We start from the raw sequence: 16746 nt of genomic DNA, 5'->3' as shown, positions 1-16746 counted from the left end.
GAAAGTAATCCGACTAAATGGGGGGAGGATGAACTCTGTCTGGCAGGCTCCCACAGTGACAACAGAGATGGATTCCTGACACTATCATCGTCATTACCTCTATGAGAAATGACTGACTGTTTAGGACCCCATTGATTCAGCAGTAGTGGTTCTCTCTCTGTGGTTCATGTTTCACCAGCCGTTTGTGGCTCAGGATGTCACAGTAAAAAGAGACAGAAGGATGGGAAAAGCTAGAGTGGGGGAGGAGTGGAGTTTGACAGAAAAAGCAAGCTGCATGTGTTGCCCACACACATGACCCTGCCAAGGTCCAGCACACCTGCAGCATGTGCACATACTCACACAAAAATACATACACTCTAAAAGCTGAGGGAGCACTGGACTTGCAAATCAGCGCATGGACGGAACTCATTTGAAAACATTTGAATTAGTCAAACCTTTGAAAACCGTAGACATCACTTAACCCTTTAAGTCCGAGTCTAAAAGTTTATAGCCATGCTAGCAGCTCTGAAAGGCTGCTGCCCTCCACACAGTAGATCAATCAAGATCAATATCAGTCTCATGTTTGTACATTAAGTAGAATTAAGAGCTGGAACTATTTCTTGATAAACAACAGATCTCCAGCTATAGTGCAGGTTGCCAGATATGGTCTGTGATGACAACATTTCAGGAAACTGCGCAATGTCCCTGCACCTGACTTGTTCACCAAGAAAAAGTTCCAGCACATGACTTTCTCTACAAGCACAAGATTTCATTTTTAAATTTCTGCTTGTGTACGTGTTAAACAAAAGTAAGCTGTAGGGGTGTTCAGGTGTTTAGCCTTTTTGAACTTTGGAGCCAGGCTAGCTGTTGTCAATTTTAAATATATTAAGTCTAAAAAAATACCATCCTAGGACAGCCAGTGGTCCAGCACAGGGAAGCCTGAGTGAAAAGAGAGGAGAAGGAGAAACTAGGGAGAGAGAGGCACAGTTGTGGGACAAACAGACAAAGGGTTACAGGGATGCAGTGGTTTTCAGAAAGTTTACAATATTCTCGTTGGCAGGACAAATGTGGACTATAAGTACTCGGTTTAATAGATTCATTGAGACTGAGACGAACCCGCTGGTAACAGGTACAAAGTAATCAAAATAAGCAGCTAACTGAAGGTTAAGATGAAAAGATTGGTTTTGAGCTTGGATTTAAAGGCCCCAACAGAGTCACACTGTCTAATGTCAGCAGGGAGGTTATTCCAAGGGAAGGGGGCATGGTGGGAAAAGGCCCTGCAGCCAGCTGACTTCTGTTTAACTCTGGGGACAGACTGCGGGGAGCACGGGATGGGATTTAAGGTTTAAGGAAGTCAGACAGGTATGAAGGGGTGAGTTCATTTACAATTTTGTCAGTCACCACAAGCACCTTAAAGTCTGATCTGACATGGATAGGGAGCCAATGAAGGGAAGCTAAGATTGGTGTGGTATGATCAAATTTTCTAGTTTTAGTTAAGATTTTAGCTGCAGCGTTCTGAACCATTTAAAGCCCTTTTAGTTCAGGCATATGATAGACCTGACGACAGAACATTACAATAATCAAGTCTGGATGAAACAAAACAAAATGTTTATTTGCAAAAGAAAAGTCTGGAGAGAAGCTATTCCTTAATTTGGCATTTATTAAAGCATTGGAGGATCAAAAGCATCTTGTACAAGGATCTTTGCTATTCAGAAAACCACAGTCAGCAAGCTGTAGTCATCATCCTAAAAAAGAATGCTATTCTATGTGATTCTCACAAATCCCTCCTTTTACACCTTTTAAGGTGTAAACTCAATCAAAATGGTGCGACTACACACTACAACCCCCTTCCCTGTCTACCTGCACCCCCTGTAACTCTTCTTCAGGAGCATTTGGTAAGGCAGAGGGTCTTTCTCTTTGGTAAGGGCAGTGGTAATGAGACGGTTGATCAATGCACCTAAGCGGGGGATGCAGCAACAACCACAGCACACTAAAATGGCTGCGAAAAAAGCAATGGAAACAATTAGTGACATGAACAGGGCCTTATATTTACCAAAATAATGATCTTCCCAATTACTAAATGGGTCGTTGATGCCTGAATTTTCAGCCAACTCTTCAGACAGGAAAGTAAGTCCAGCTAGAGCCTTGGTAATGCTTCCATCAAGGGCAGTATTATTGGGAATGAATGTACAGCAGAAGTCCCCAAACATTTTGCAGACTCCGCTCTTTTCTGCCAACAGCATATCTAAAGCCATCCTATTCTGACAGGCCATAAGAGAAGTCGGTCCCAATTGTTCCTCTTAGGTCACAGAGGCCTGGTTGGCGAAAAGGGTGCCACGGTCGACCCCTAGGGTCGGCCATGACAATTAGGGCTTCTCAACTCTTTGGGTCAAGTTCTTAGTTTTATCTTTTAGAGCCCTTACTCTGTGGCTAGAGTGTTCAGCTAATTCAGTTCTAAGCTCCGCTAATGTGCGTGAGGGTGGTGGGGCTGGTACACAATGTGTCAGGTGGTGCCAAATTGCTCCAGCTTTTCCTTTTACCTGGACTGCGTGGGAGGTACACTCAAACACTTCATAAGGTCCTGTCCACCTGGGAACAGTCCACTTTCTCTTATGAACTTTCACTCACACCCAATCCCCTACCTGTACTGCTGGAGTCTCGTTGATGGTTGCTTCGGATTCGGCCAGCTGTACCTGTTTACACAAAACTCGGGTCAAGTTAGTCAGTGCAGTCATGTATTCGTCACAGTGAATCTGCCAGACATCCAGAGGGGGCATATGACCTCCCTCTCTGGGTGGCCCTGGCATTGGCCTACCTGTCAGCAACTCATGGGGTGTCAAGTGTGTCTTGGCCCCTGGGGAGGTTCTCATGGACATAAGCGCCAAAGGCAGTGCATCCACTCAACTGAGCTTTGTGCCAAAGCAGATTTTAGCGATTTTTCTTTTCAGAGTCTGGTTGGCTCTTACCACCAAACCTTGCGACGTGGGATGATACACTGCTCCAAATCTATGTGTTATTCCCAGTGCTTTTTCCACCTCCCCCAGCTGTTTGTTACTGAAATGTGAGCCTTTATCTGAGCGTACACTACGTGGGACCCCATATCTCGGTATTAGCTCATTTTTCAACCATTTTACTACTACATCTGCTGACTCTTTCTTGCATGGTATTGCCTCTACCCACTTGACGAATCTGTCACCATCACCAGCAAGTAACGGTAGCCTTTTGTTCTGTTTTCCACACCCATATCGGTGAAGTCGATTGTGATGTCTTGGAATGGTACTTCTGGTACTGGAAACCTTCCCATTGGGCACTTGTATGCCTGCTTAGGGTTGTGACCATTGCAAGTCTAGCAGTCTGTCACAAAGTTTTCCACTATGGCTGTCATGTGGGGATGCCACCAGCATCCTTCAATGTTCTTCTGTGTTTTCTTCTTGTTCTCATGAGCTGGTCCGTGTGCTTGTTTGAGTAGTAGCTGACAAAGTTTGACTGGAGCCACTATTCTTCCATCATGAGCTCTCCACAGGCCTTCTTTCTTTGTTGCTCCTTTTCGATGCCATTCACTTTGGTCGTATACTCCTGCTTGTTCTTGCATGTCAATGATGTCTTTCTCTGTTCGTTCTGGTAGTTGTTCAATGGTGACAGACATCTGTCTGGGTGTGTATCCTCCCGCCTTCTTGTCTCTAAGTCGGCAGCATCATTTCCTTCAGCTATGCTGGTGTCTAGTTTCTGGTGTCCTTTGCATTTTATCACGGCCACAGCTGCAGGCAGTAGTACTGCTCTTACCAGTTTTTCTAGCTGTGCTCTGTACTTTACTGGAGTGTTGGCTGTAGTCAGGAAGTTCCTTCTGACCCACTGCGGTCCATCCACATGTACAGCTCCATGTCCATAGGCTGAGTCTGTGTAGATGTTCACTCTTTTTCCTTCAGACAACTCCAGGGCTCTTGTTTAGGCCACTATTTCAGCCAGCTGTGCTGAGGCTGGTTGTGGTATGAGATCTTGGTCTATTGTATGCGTCTTTGTGTGTGGATCCTGTTTTACTACAGTATAGGAGACCACATTTCCACTGTCTCCTCTGTAACAGCATCCATCTGTGAATAGGACCACCTCTGGGTTTTGTAGAGGTTCTGTTTCCAGATCCGCTCTGAGTCTTACATCTTTCTCAGCTCTTTCCGCACAGTTATGTGCTTGGCTATTGTCGGTGGCCAGTCCTCTTGCCATGTTCACACCTTCAGTGTGGTATGTGACATGTCGTTGTAGCAGAATGTCTGAAATTTTCGTTTTTCTTGCTGTGGAGAAGGTGAATGCACTTGATCTCAAAAATACCACTACTCCATGATCAGTGTTCACTTTCAATTTGTGGCACATTACTATGTGGCTTGTTTTTGTGATCGCTTTTGCCAATGCTGCCAAGTACCTTGTACATCCTGCTTGCCCTGTTTCTATATTATCCAGTTTGAAGCTGTGGTACATTAGCACTCTTCTTTCTTCCTCCTTTTTCTGGAAAAGCACAGCATTAACTACTCCAGCTTTTTCAGAAACATCAAGATGGAAGGGTTTTGTGTAGTCATGTGATGTCAGAGCAGCAGCTTGTCCCAGTGCTTGTTTCGTGAGGGTGAAAGCCTCTTCAGCTGGTTGGGTCCATGACAAGTTGTCAGTGAGGTTGCGATTTCCCACCTCCACAACCATGTCTCGCAGGGGTTGTGTGAGCTCCACATACGCTGGAACATGGTTACGGCTATACCCTGTCTGGCCTAAAAAGGCTAGCATTTGTTGGACTGTGGCTGGTTTTCCATGTGACAGGATGGATGACTTCTGAGAGGTGATGAGGGTGTGTCCTTCATGAGAGATCTGACGGCCTAAAAACACAACCAATCACCTGCAAATTTGCACTTTGTCTCTCTTGACTTTGTACCCTTGTTCCGCGAGCAAAGTGAGCAAGGAGTGTGTAGTAGTCAGGTAGGCTTCAGCTGTAGGCGCAGTCAAGAGAATGTCGTCTACGTACTACATCTTGGGGTAGAGCCAAGGGTGTGAGGTGTTGTTTTAGTACAGTGTTGAACAGTCCAGGGCTGTCCCGATAGCCTTGTGGTAGTCTGGTGTAAGTATATGTCTGGTCCTTCAAATTGGCCTATAAGCATTCCCGCCACTCTCTGGATTGGAGTCTTCACCCATCCATCAGGATTATGACCCATGGTCCAGAGGAATTGTCCTTTTCTCTCCATTGACCCTCCCTTTTTCATCCCTCCGTTCCACTGTTTTCCATAGGTCACCTGTGGTTCATCTACCAAGGGAGGGGGGTTCGGTGTCCCTGAGCGGGTGGAGGCTAAACTTCCTTTTTCTGAAGCCTGAGTTTTTATTGATGTTCCTCTGGAGGCAGCATGTGATGGTGTGGCTGAAGAGGCACAGTTAGGTTTGCTCCAGGAGGCTCAGAGGTAGAGCTATTGCTCTGATTTAAAGAGAGACCAGCTACAGCTGATGTCAAATCATCCACTCGGTTCATGGAGTGCTCCATGAGCCTAGTCAGTGTTCCAATGGCTCCTGCCACTTCTTTGTGGAAGGCTTTGGCCATTTCATCGTCTGGTGCTTCAATGTCCAGCTGTCCTCCTTTTACAAGCACCACAGGGGCCTGCACTGGTGGAGAGGAGGGTTTCTCAGAGCTGGGAGGTGTATTGTATGGGGGAGGGTCCATTTCCGGTAGGGAGGGGTATAGTTGGCAGGGCGGATCCCCTTTCTCTGGAGGTGCTGATGGGGAAACTGGCAGCACAGTGGTTGTTGCTGAGGCTGCTGCTGACCCATCCTTTTTTTTTTCTTCGCCTTCCCCTGGCTCTTGCCTGCTGCTGTCATTATTGCACAAATGGCTGTGGTGGTCACATCTCTGTCTCTAGCTTTTTCCAGTCTCCTGTATGCCAATTCCCATTTATGGCTTCCTGCCATCTCCCAGTCACAAAGGGCTTCTCTATGATTTGCAGCTGCGGCAGTCACCATGCACATGATCACTTGAGGGGTGGGCATCTCAGCTTCCTGGTTGCTGGTGAGGAGACCTTGTCTCTCCCATTTCTCCCACAACTTGTTTGTCTGTCCCTTGTCTTTTTTACCTATTTTTTCCTCTAGCTTTTGTATCACATGTGCCTTTAACTGGCCCAAACTCATAAGCTGATCTCCCATTATGTTTGTACACATACACCTTGAGGTGTCCTTTTAATATTTTCAAATAGATCATACAACCCAAGCCAATGTAGTTTAAGATTAAAACCATAAACCACACAATCCACAACTTTCCTAACCCTGTTAGTGTCTTCTCACACGTAGCTACACATTCTTCTAATGTCAAAACAACAGGAGGAGGCTAAGATGCGACCGGCTCGTCACTTAATGTTAACACACTATATCTTCGTAAGACATAGTTAGCAAACTACCTAGGAGGCGTGGCACGTCTCCCCAGTCACTCATGTCCATGAGAACAACCCAACATCAACACAGCTTTTTAAAACACAGCAATTTTCAACACACGCAACTATATTTTCTATTAAGATTCACACTATTTCACCATAAAGTCAATTTAAATGTCTTATTATTACTATTCTGTTTAGCTTTATTTCCTTTAATAGTGACACCACCTCAGTCCCAATAGTAATTGTTCGCTTTATTCCCAAAAAACATACTTTAATTTTTTAACCTAGTTGTTTCACATTCATTCCCCTTTTTATGTCTACCTCCCATACATTAATGACACATGCACTCAATATTATTATACACACAAATCCCCAGATAAGTCATTAATGTCTCTCACTCACTCTTAGGGACTCTAACCCTAATTTTTTGGTACTTTGTGATAAAACTCACGGGACTCCAACCCTCAGGGACTCTAACCCTGTTTCTTAGGGACTCTAACCCTAATTTGTTGGTACTTTGTGAGTATAACTCACGGGACTCCAACCCTTAGGGACTCTAACCCTATTTTGGCCTTAGCTTTTGATTCTCCAATTCACCAGTCACTTATTGTTTGTTCAATGTAGTTAGTTATATTATACGATTTAGACTGGAATTTCCTTACCTCCTCCTCACTCACTTTTAATTTGGTATTAGTCAATGCACAGAATTTGGTTGTTAACAACAGGTTTCTGCTTACCTTTTCTTTTAAGGGCCCGGTGAGTGACGAGGAGTCCAGAAACACAGAGCCGGTCCTGTCGGAAAAAACCTCAGCAGTGAACGGCGTCAAATTTTCTCCTTTTCTTCCTCAGCAAATCACGTCGGGGTCACCAAATTTGTCAGCGCGTTTGTTTAGTTGCAAAAGAAAAGTCTGGAGAGAAGCTATTCCTTAATTTGGCATTTATTGAAGCATTGGAGGATCAAAAGCATCTTGTACAAGGATCTTTTCTATTCAGAAAACCACAGTCAGCAAGCTGTTAATCTGTAGTCATCATCCTAAAAAAGAATGCTATTCTTAACATTACACAGAGTTTTAAATGAGAATGTACAAATATCTGATTTCTACAGAGGTGGGGAGGAGCTGTGGTTTAGATTTAGCTCTCCCTTCGGTGGTGCACATGCTGGTCCCAGCCTCTTGGCACACGATTCCACCCTTCGTATGGAGACAGCGCCCTAGTGGAGGAATCCTACACTTCCTCTGTTTGCAAGTTGCTAAAGTCTCTGCTTCGTTCCCCAAAACTGATACTTTTCCTCTCATGGTCATTACAATAGATACTGTCCTCAGTACATGATCTTTCTGATATCCCTGTTTCTTTGTATAAATGTAAGCCTGTTTGCAACAGCTAATCAACTTTTCCCTGCAGTCAGCAAGTCTGTATGCCCTGTGTGTGAGTGTATGTGTGTACAAAAGTTTCAACATGGTATTAATATCAAAGGCAAGCAATCTTCATTTAAGTTTTTGATTCTCACAATACCCAATTATATCTATCGATCAAGCCAGATGAAACTAACCAGTTAGCTAAACTTCAAGCATGCCTTAAGGACATAAAAACCTGGATGACCTGCAACTTTCTGATGTTAAACTCTGACAAAACTGAAGTTATTGTATTTGGTCCCAAACACCTCCGAGACACATTATCTAAAGATATAGTCTTATAGTATACTCTAGATGGCATTGCCCTGGCCGCCAGCAGCACCGTAAGGAACCTCGGAGTTATCTTTGATCAGGATTTATCCTTTTTAGTTCAGTTCTAGTAGTTTAGTTCTGCTTCTCCTGGGCCACACAACCGGTTGCTTGCTTTTGCGAGCCTTCCCACGCCCCCGAACAGGGATAAACTGCATCAACTGCAGAAGAGGCTAGGCTAGTTCTATCACTAACAGGCTTGCTATCAGGCCTCTGGCTGAAGCTATCTGGGGTGCCCGTAACATCTAAGGTAACGTTAGCTGAGTTAGCATGTTACCATGTTAATGTTTAATTTGTAATGTTTACTTAGCATGTTATCATACTATTGTACAGCATGACAACCATAGTTTACATGTTTACATTCCAATGTGTAAGATGCTATTGTTGTCTGTCATTATTTTTAGATGTATACTGTTTGTACAAGTCAACATTTTTAACCTGTTGGTGGTACTAGAAGAAAAGTAAAAATAAGATCATAAACGTATTTAGGATTCGTCCTCTTGGGATCATGAATATCTGTAGCAAACTTCATGGCAATCCAGTTGCTGAGATATTCACTCTGGAACAAATTGTTGGACAGCAATCAATGCTGCTAGTATAACTAAAAATAACAGTAATAGATCAAATTGTGGCTGATTTTGGCTAAAATCTAGAGCCACATCATGCCATACCCAACAGACACCCATGATAAACTTCTACACAGTAAAATAAATAAATTGCCACAATGATAACAGTTCTATGCATAATTTATTCAATAAAACTCAAATCATTCATTTTAGCGCTATTTGATACATCAGTTAACATAATGGAGGTTTTTCACTTTTTCAGCATTAACAGACACAGATTATATAATTATCATCCACTTCTAGTAATTAATCATTTAAATGCATGTGTAAATAAAGTATTAGTGTTGTTTTTCAGTCACCCCTGAGTACTTCACTTGGTAAAATACAGTACAGTCTGTAAGTCTAACATTCACATACTGAACACTGCTTAAACATTGATCGATTCAAGTCTAGCATCCACAGTCTAGAAGGGTGGGGGGACAAGATTTGTTTCAACGATGGTTCTTCTCAGTGACAGTGAGTGACAGAAATGTCTATTGAGGTAGAAACATCGCTTCATCATTGCATGCATCGTTATCTGAAGAATCTGACTATTCATTAGAAAGCACAACCTAAACCTGAAATGGGCTGAAAAAATACAGTACTATACCTTAAAGGAACATTCTGAGGAGCTTTAAAGTGCCCCATAACAGCATGATTATCACAACCTCTCAATATGGTCCTTGCTATATATTCCAATGTTGTACATAATTACAACTCAGCTTCCATCTCTAATCATTTTCTCTTGTGCAAGTAAATGCATCGAAACACAAGTAAATGTGCAGATATGAGTAGTACATATACAGTGGTAATCATAAAATTTCTGAAATTAGCATGACATGAGTTAAACATGAGTTATCAACATGTAAATGTGACGTATGAGGAAGAGCTTACAATTAATAATGTTACTCCCTCTGAGACTGTTTGACAGGACAAAATCACCAAAGACATGACAGAATAACATGAAGACACAGAGAAAACACACGTTCTCTCAATTAATCTTCATCTGAGCACTGACAATCATGGTCCATTTTCAGTGTGTAAATTAACTCAGAACAAAGGAATTCTTTTTTCTAATTCTCTATTGAAATCCTATTTCCTTGAGTGTCTTATTCATGGACATTTCAGCAGGTGGGTTCTTGAACACAGCCCTTCTGAATAAAGGTTGGACCCACCACATAGATTTTTTGTTGAAGACAGAAAACACACAGTACTGAATAGAACTGATCCTGCAACTTAATGTGACCCAGCAGAAATGAAAATGAAAACACTCTGTTCTCCCTGGACACTGCGGATCTACTTGAAACACATGACAAACATGGATGAAGACAATGGGGACAGTCATGGAGAAAAAAAAGAGAATTTCTTAATAAATTGGAAAACAACCAAACAGGAACCTGGCCCAAGTCGGAACCTTTATGCAACAAAATGGGGCCTGACAGGTTTGGGTTGGGTAGCAGAATTCTAGAAAAACAGACGTCCACGTGGGTATTTCAACAAAGGGTGATAGCTAACTTTTGTGCAGGCAGGATATGATCCTACAGCGCAGAAATAATTGCTTAATTGCTAGCAATAAGGTTAAACCTTGCTGCATGTTAAAAGTCTAATAAAGAGATGGTAGTTTCTTCGGTAATGTTAATGATAATCAACATGGTAAATTCTAGTCCCACTTTGTGCCTCTCATTATATTCAAGTCACACTCCTAAGCATTCGTTTTTCTGAAATAATAAATACCCAATGATCTTTGAAGACCCAGACGGTCCTTAAACATTCAATGTTGTTCTGAAAATAGTTCAAGTCTCCTCAATCACTTTTCTGTCCATCTGGATGAAAAAATATTCCACCCACTGCACAAACATTTATAACCCGTTTCCTTTCCTGCATCTCTATGAAATAATAAAAAGTAACACTGATTTAGGCTAATAAAACTTTGTTTTTTTTGGTTTACGTTGTACAAATTCAGCAAGGACATTTCTGACATTTCTTTGTTTGGATGAGGAGATAAAGGTGCAACTTGGGAAACTGGATTGAAGATTTTTTTATGGAGCTGTGGACAAAATAGTTATTTTTCCAGTTGGTTGAAAGACTACGTATCCCGCAAAGTCCCAAAAGATTATATTTTTTATTATCATGTGCGTTCAAGATTTAAAAAAAGTCTTTTTGAGGGGGACATCAGGGTACATTCATGTACAAGAGTCATTGAGGGAAGAGTCATTCTAGAAATACCTTCAGAACAGCGGTACAGGCTGTTAAATGACCCTCTGAGTTATTCAAAGATTGCTGGGTATATATTTTTCAGAAATAGTTTCAGACTCTTAGCCCTTCAACTCGAATGTAATCATAATACATGAAAGGTACAAAATGCTAGGTGGACTACTAACCTGATCTATCTGTCAAGTGCAAATCTATCCAGGAAGTTCCTGATGATGTAGTACGACTACAATATTATCATTATTTTACTTTTCCAAACTATGGCTTTTGCTCTGAGAGGTTGCTGTACATCACGACATGAAAAGCCTCCGTGAAAAGCAGCCTCTGGTTTTATCGTCCTCATTTAATCTGTGTTCACAATGCAGGCTTTTAAACTGGAATCTTTTTTAAATGAGATTTTACTAACATGAGCTGTCAGCAAATGCATGTACAGAATGCGTACCCATTCCATGTGCTCCAGAAAAACCCAGTAAGCTTTTCACACTGATTAGAAAACATCACATTTACATCACATTTAATCTGAACTAGAGCACTTTAAACAGTGTGAACATAATCTATGGGGAACTAGTCATCAGTGTAATGAAAACAATACATACAGCAGATGTATTCACTGCCCTATGAATACATTTCACATTTAAATAACCCCACAGAACATGTCCGCAGGACATCATTTTATGCTTCAGAAAAGTTGCACGTCCTTTGAGGTTAAAAAGCGAGCATGGCTTCTTAATGACAGAGCCAGTTTGACCGACCCCCTGAAAGCGTTTTACTGAACGACTGATATGAGCTCTCAGCTATTTCTGTTGCGTCGTCAAGGCCACCACACTTCCTGCTGCAAGGATCACTTGGAAAGAGAGGAAATGAGATTGCGTGTGAGCATTTATGTAAGTCAGAGTAAGAGAAGGTATGGGTAACAAAGGTCAGAAAAAAGGATTAATTCCATGTGAAACAATGGGTTCAACTGCAACCATGGCATAGAAAGATACAGTTTACGGTCAGAGGAAGGGGAAGTGCAACAGAAGGAACTACGTGACAATAGACAACACATCAGCAACTTCTGTAAAGGGTCATGCTGACATTTAAGCCACATTACCCAAATGTTATACGGAACATGTGTTCTCCTGGGTACCAACACCTTTCCTCTGTCCTCAAGTGTACAGGTTGTAATTATTCCCACTGCTCAGACATCCTGTTGGAACATGCTGGAGCAGCTCAGGGGAAAGAACTGGCAAGGTCTTTCAATATTCACTCAACCAGACAGCCACCCTGTGGTGAGCTCAGAATATAATCCATTCAGCTCCCGTTGTCCCCAATTTCCCCTTGTGAAAGCTTGACAAACGCTCTCAAAGGGGTTGGAACATATGAGGAAATCAGAAGGGAAATATTGTTTTACTTGTGCGCTTCTCTTTGTGGCATGGCTCTGTATGCATGTGCAAATATTCCTTCACAGTTTGGATGATAAAAAAAATTTGTCTTTGTGATCAGTGACATTTTAGGTGTTTCTTGGGGTGTTCCTTTGCTAGCTGGTCTCTCTGGGGTCCGTAGATGCAGTTTGCATGCCAGGAAAACCACACAATGATGGAGACGATGGTGGTCTGGAGGAAGAGCATCACCCCGTAGGTGGAAGCTATGGTAGGTCCAGGTAGGTGGGAGAGGGTGGCAGAGGGCAGCAGCAGACTCGGGCTGAGCAGGATTGCCCTCACCTCAGCCTTGATCATGTGGAGTTCGTCGAGGATGGACAAAAATGTGCAACAGTGGAACCACTGGTGGCTGTGCCCCCAGATGTCAAAGCGACCCGGGGCGAGCCGCTCTGGGAACTTGCTGATGTTGAAGACGGCTGATACCAGCAGCCAGAGGCAGTGGCGATAGAAGAAGCTGGAGGTGGAAGTGGAAGCAACGAAGGAGGAGGAGGTGGTGGAATAAGGTGATCTGGTGAGGAGGCGGTAGAAGACCGGTGTGGAAGAGATGATGAACGGGAGGAGGAAAACAAAGGTTCGGATGATGTATCGATGCTGCCTCCACCTCTGGCGAGTATTGCAGCAAGATAAGACGCAAATGATTGCTACAACACATGCGCACGGGATATAGAAGGTCTCAAAGAACACACTGAACTCTGGAATTGCATAGGATGATGTAAAAGCCCCTGCAGCGTCATCTTTCAAGTCCATATGGGAGCCATTGTGGCCTCCTGTCTCCACTATCCCTGCCCGAGGGTGGATATAGTAGTAGTACGCCAACGATGAGCCAACCGTGTAGGAGCTGATAGTCCCGTAGTCCACGAAGAAGCAGACTTCTCTTACCACCAGAGACATTGAGTTGAGCAGGTGGGCCATGCTGCTAGCCATTAGGAGACAGAACACCCCAATAAAGTAGTTCCACAACGGATAGAAGAACGGGGCGTCACCAGGTGGTGCACCTTCCCAACCAAACACCTCCACAAAATAGTATGAAAAAATGAAAACTGCGAGGAAGTGTGTCCAGAAGTTGCCTGTTTCATTGGTGGGCCTGAATGCTGATAGTAAGCAATCCCTCAGGCTGTAGTTTGGGAAGCGGTAGCCAGTCAGGATGAAGTTTTCTATGACCCGAGGCGGCACGTCCGTATGCCTCAGAAGAGGTAGCTGCTGACCGCAGTTCAGAAGCATAGTGGCGACAGTTTATGTTGCTGACAGCTAAAAATGTCGATTTGGATCTGACTTTTCCTGCAAAGCACTTCAGTTTTTATTGCTTGGCTGTTGACTTTATTGCTGACCACAGCATAATTAGTGATCACCACCATACAATCTCTTGCTGAGTAGATAAGGCATCTGCAGGCTGCTCCGGCTAGAAACTGCCTTTCAGCCCTGCTCTTCTTTGGACCTTTGATCCCGGCTCCATTGCAGGCCTCATGAGCTGTACGCTAATCCAAAGAGCAGAGCTGGTGCAGAGTCCGGCAGTACACTGAGAGAAAATGGCAGGGAGAGTGTAGTATTCAGCAGCCTCAGGCCACCCGCTTGGTTAGTTTTTCCTTTTGATTTCCTCTTGACCCCAGAGCGTTACAAAAGGTCAGCAAAAGATCCAGCACAATGTTTTTCATGCAGTTTATCTTGTTCCCCTTTTTTGCATAGGACATGGTCGGCATGGATGAGTCTCTTTGTTCAGTCATATGCACATTCAGGTGTCTTGTTATGCATAGTTCTGCAGTAGCAAATAATAATGAAGGTCACTTGTTACTGTGTTACAAGGTTGAACAGGACGTTAGTTACTGTCTAATGTGTCCATACAGCAGAGATGTCCTGAAGACAGGCCATTAAGCTCTGTGGTATGTAGGTCATGCTGGCGTTGAGCACTATATCAGGCTACAGCAGGCTTCTATTCCCGCTGTTGTTCCTGGTCCATCACGTCCGGCTTTCAGTTCATTCAGCTCCCATTCCGTTGCAATGCAGGGCGCTGCAGAGAAGAGTAAATCCCCCGGATCTTCGGCAGAGAAAAACGTTGTGTATGCCGGTGCTCAGTCCTTTAACGCAAGGTCACGTATAAAACTGCTATTTTATAACAACATAACATAGCTATTACAACATATATTTCGCTTCTAAAAGCTGGTGCACTGCCGTGAGTCTTCAGCCCTGTGAGGCTGGAGCCGGCATTTCGGCAAAACACTGAGGTGACCAGCAGACTGTTTGACAGGTACCAGCGTCAAGTTACACACGCACACATACCGGCTTCCGGTTGTGAGTTTCAAAATACAACTCAGAGGTTGTGACGTAACACTGTTTAGAGGTCATACTGCTAGTTTCCAGTTACCTATTAGCTAAATGGACGTGATTGGTAGCTGTTATTTTCACTAGACTCTTACATCAAATTCAAATTTGCTTTACTGGCATGACCATATAATTCCCTGCAGTATTGCCAAAGCAAAATGTACGTTTCTACAATGGAAATGTAATAACTCAGGATGTAAGAAAAAATACACTATAATTACTACACACACACACACACACACACTACAATGAGCAACAAATAAAAAGGAAAACCAAATGTAGACAAATTAGTAAAAAATAAAGAATAAAAATATACACATGGATATCTAACTAAGGAAGGGATCTCTGTCTGTCTGTACGTATGTTTGTCCTTAAGTTTTCTTGACAACTGTTCATCCGGTCTCTTCACACCACCACTTCACGCGGGTGTCTTGCTGAGGACCCGAGGGAGCGCAGGGTCGATTTTGGTGCAGTTTGGCCGGATGGTGGCACTATTACAACAAACTTTACATTATGGCCTGTAACTCTTGAACCGTAAGTTTCAGAAACAAAACCTTTCCTGGATTCTGTGGGTCCGCGTTCGGGGCAGGCTGATTGCTTGGCCCCCCCGGAAGTGCTGACTGCAGCGTTGTCGAGAACCGCTCACCCTATCGACTTCACACTCGACACTGCACTCCTGCGGGTCCTCAGCAATACACCCAACAAGTGTGAAGTGTGATATGCGGAGCGCAGTCACACACACACATACAGACAGACTGATTCCTTTGTTTAATGTGAGATGGAAGGAGTCGCTGTCTGCATGTCCTTCAATTTTCTCCACAACCTCATCCGATCGACTTCACACTTGGCGGGTGTATTACCGCCAACTGCTCGTCCGAAGGAGTTACCGATGCTCATTCACACACACACACACACACACACACACACACACACACACACACACACACACACACGGCACAGCCTTTGGGTGCAATTTGGGGTTCAGTATCTTGCTCAGGACACTTCCACCCACTCTACCTCCAAGCCACAGCCCCCCCATGATGTTGTACTATGTTACACAGTGTATACAGTAAAGTAATGTCCAAACGTTTACTGTCTGCTTTTCTTGCATTCTGAATTATTACACTTACATTGTAAACATGCTTTGGAAATACTGTGCTTAATTATGGTCAGACCACTAAAGCAAATTTAAATTTGGAAAGAAAGAAAACCTGACCCTTTTATTGTGAAGGCAAAGTGACCTCGTTTCCGGCCTTGTCTTGTGGCAACTCAACGGAGAGTCGAACTACTTCAAAGCTTTGATTCTTCTGCGTTTTTCTTTCCTCGTATTTTTGCGGGTTTGACACGCATATTGAAGAACGACATGAGGAAAAGCGTGCCAGTTAGCGGCCTTCCCGTTATCTGCTTAAAATGCTCACTCCGTCCCTGTTGAGTAATCCGGCTCTGTGTGCACCCCCTGTGTGTGTTAACTAGCTAGGGGGTCCTGGGGCACCACACAGACATCTATGTTGGCTGTTTCCAAACTCCCCTGAGGAATAAGAAGCAGCCCCCCCCCCAGTGGGAAGCAGACTGGGAGAGAGCTGCATGTCTCTTTAATTAGTGATTGACAGGCACTGAGGATCTGATGGATGTGGAGCTAGTTATTATGACATAATGGACATGGATGGCTGGATAGATTTACATTACAGACCCTCAGAAAGACTCCACTTGAATCCACTTTATGAATAATTCATCCTGCTCTCTTCTGTAATAATATCCATGGCTTTACATTGCTCATGCACGTGTTGCCCCACACTTCCACACAGTAGCTGAAATATGGCAAAATAAGTGAACAGTACAGAATTCGCATTGCTTTATAATCTAACACTGCTTTGTTCAGAACAGGAACATTAGACAGCTTTGTTATTACATGTGCTATATGAGATTTCCATGTCAGTTTGTCATCCATTATCACAGCCAAACACTCTTTCAGTATAAACTTCATCTATAGACAGTGAAACTTTCTCATCCTTTTTTTGATTAGCAAATTCTTTGGGTCCCCCTTAAGACTCCTGGGTGTCTCTCTACACTTTTCAGTGTTGCTTCTGTCTTCAGCACTTTGACC

At 43.4% G+C, this 16746-nt stretch overlaps 1 protein-coding gene across 1 annotated transcript; it reads right to left on the bottom strand.

The window, feature by feature from the left end:
• Nucleotides 1-8817: 8817 nt before the first annotated feature.
• On the bottom strand, nucleotides 8818-16118 carry paqr9 (progestin and adipoQ receptor family member 9). Its single transcript, XM_044184669.1, has one exon. The coding sequence runs from the start codon at nucleotides 13545-13547 to the stop codon at nucleotides 12387-12389; it is 1161 nt and encodes a 386-aa protein (XP_044040604.1). The 5' UTR covers nucleotides 13548-16118; the 3' UTR covers nucleotides 8818-12386.
• Nucleotides 16119-16746: the final 628 nt, after the last annotated feature.

This window comes from Siniperca chuatsi, linkage group LG22 (genome assembly GCF_020085105.1).
Source record: "Siniperca chuatsi isolate FFG_IHB_CAS linkage group LG22, ASM2008510v1, whole genome shotgun sequence".
NCBI lineage: Eukaryota > Metazoa > Chordata > Actinopteri > Centrarchiformes > Sinipercidae > Siniperca > Siniperca chuatsi.
Note: the sequence above shows the minus strand (reverse complement) of the source record. Positions and strands in the feature narration are given on the sequence as shown.

Excerpts from the sequence above, each read along its gene's own strand:
- paqr9 (XM_044184669.1), bottom strand. The coding sequence starts at position 13,547 with ATGCTTCTGAACTGCGGTCAGCAGCTACCTCTTCTGAGGCATACGGAC.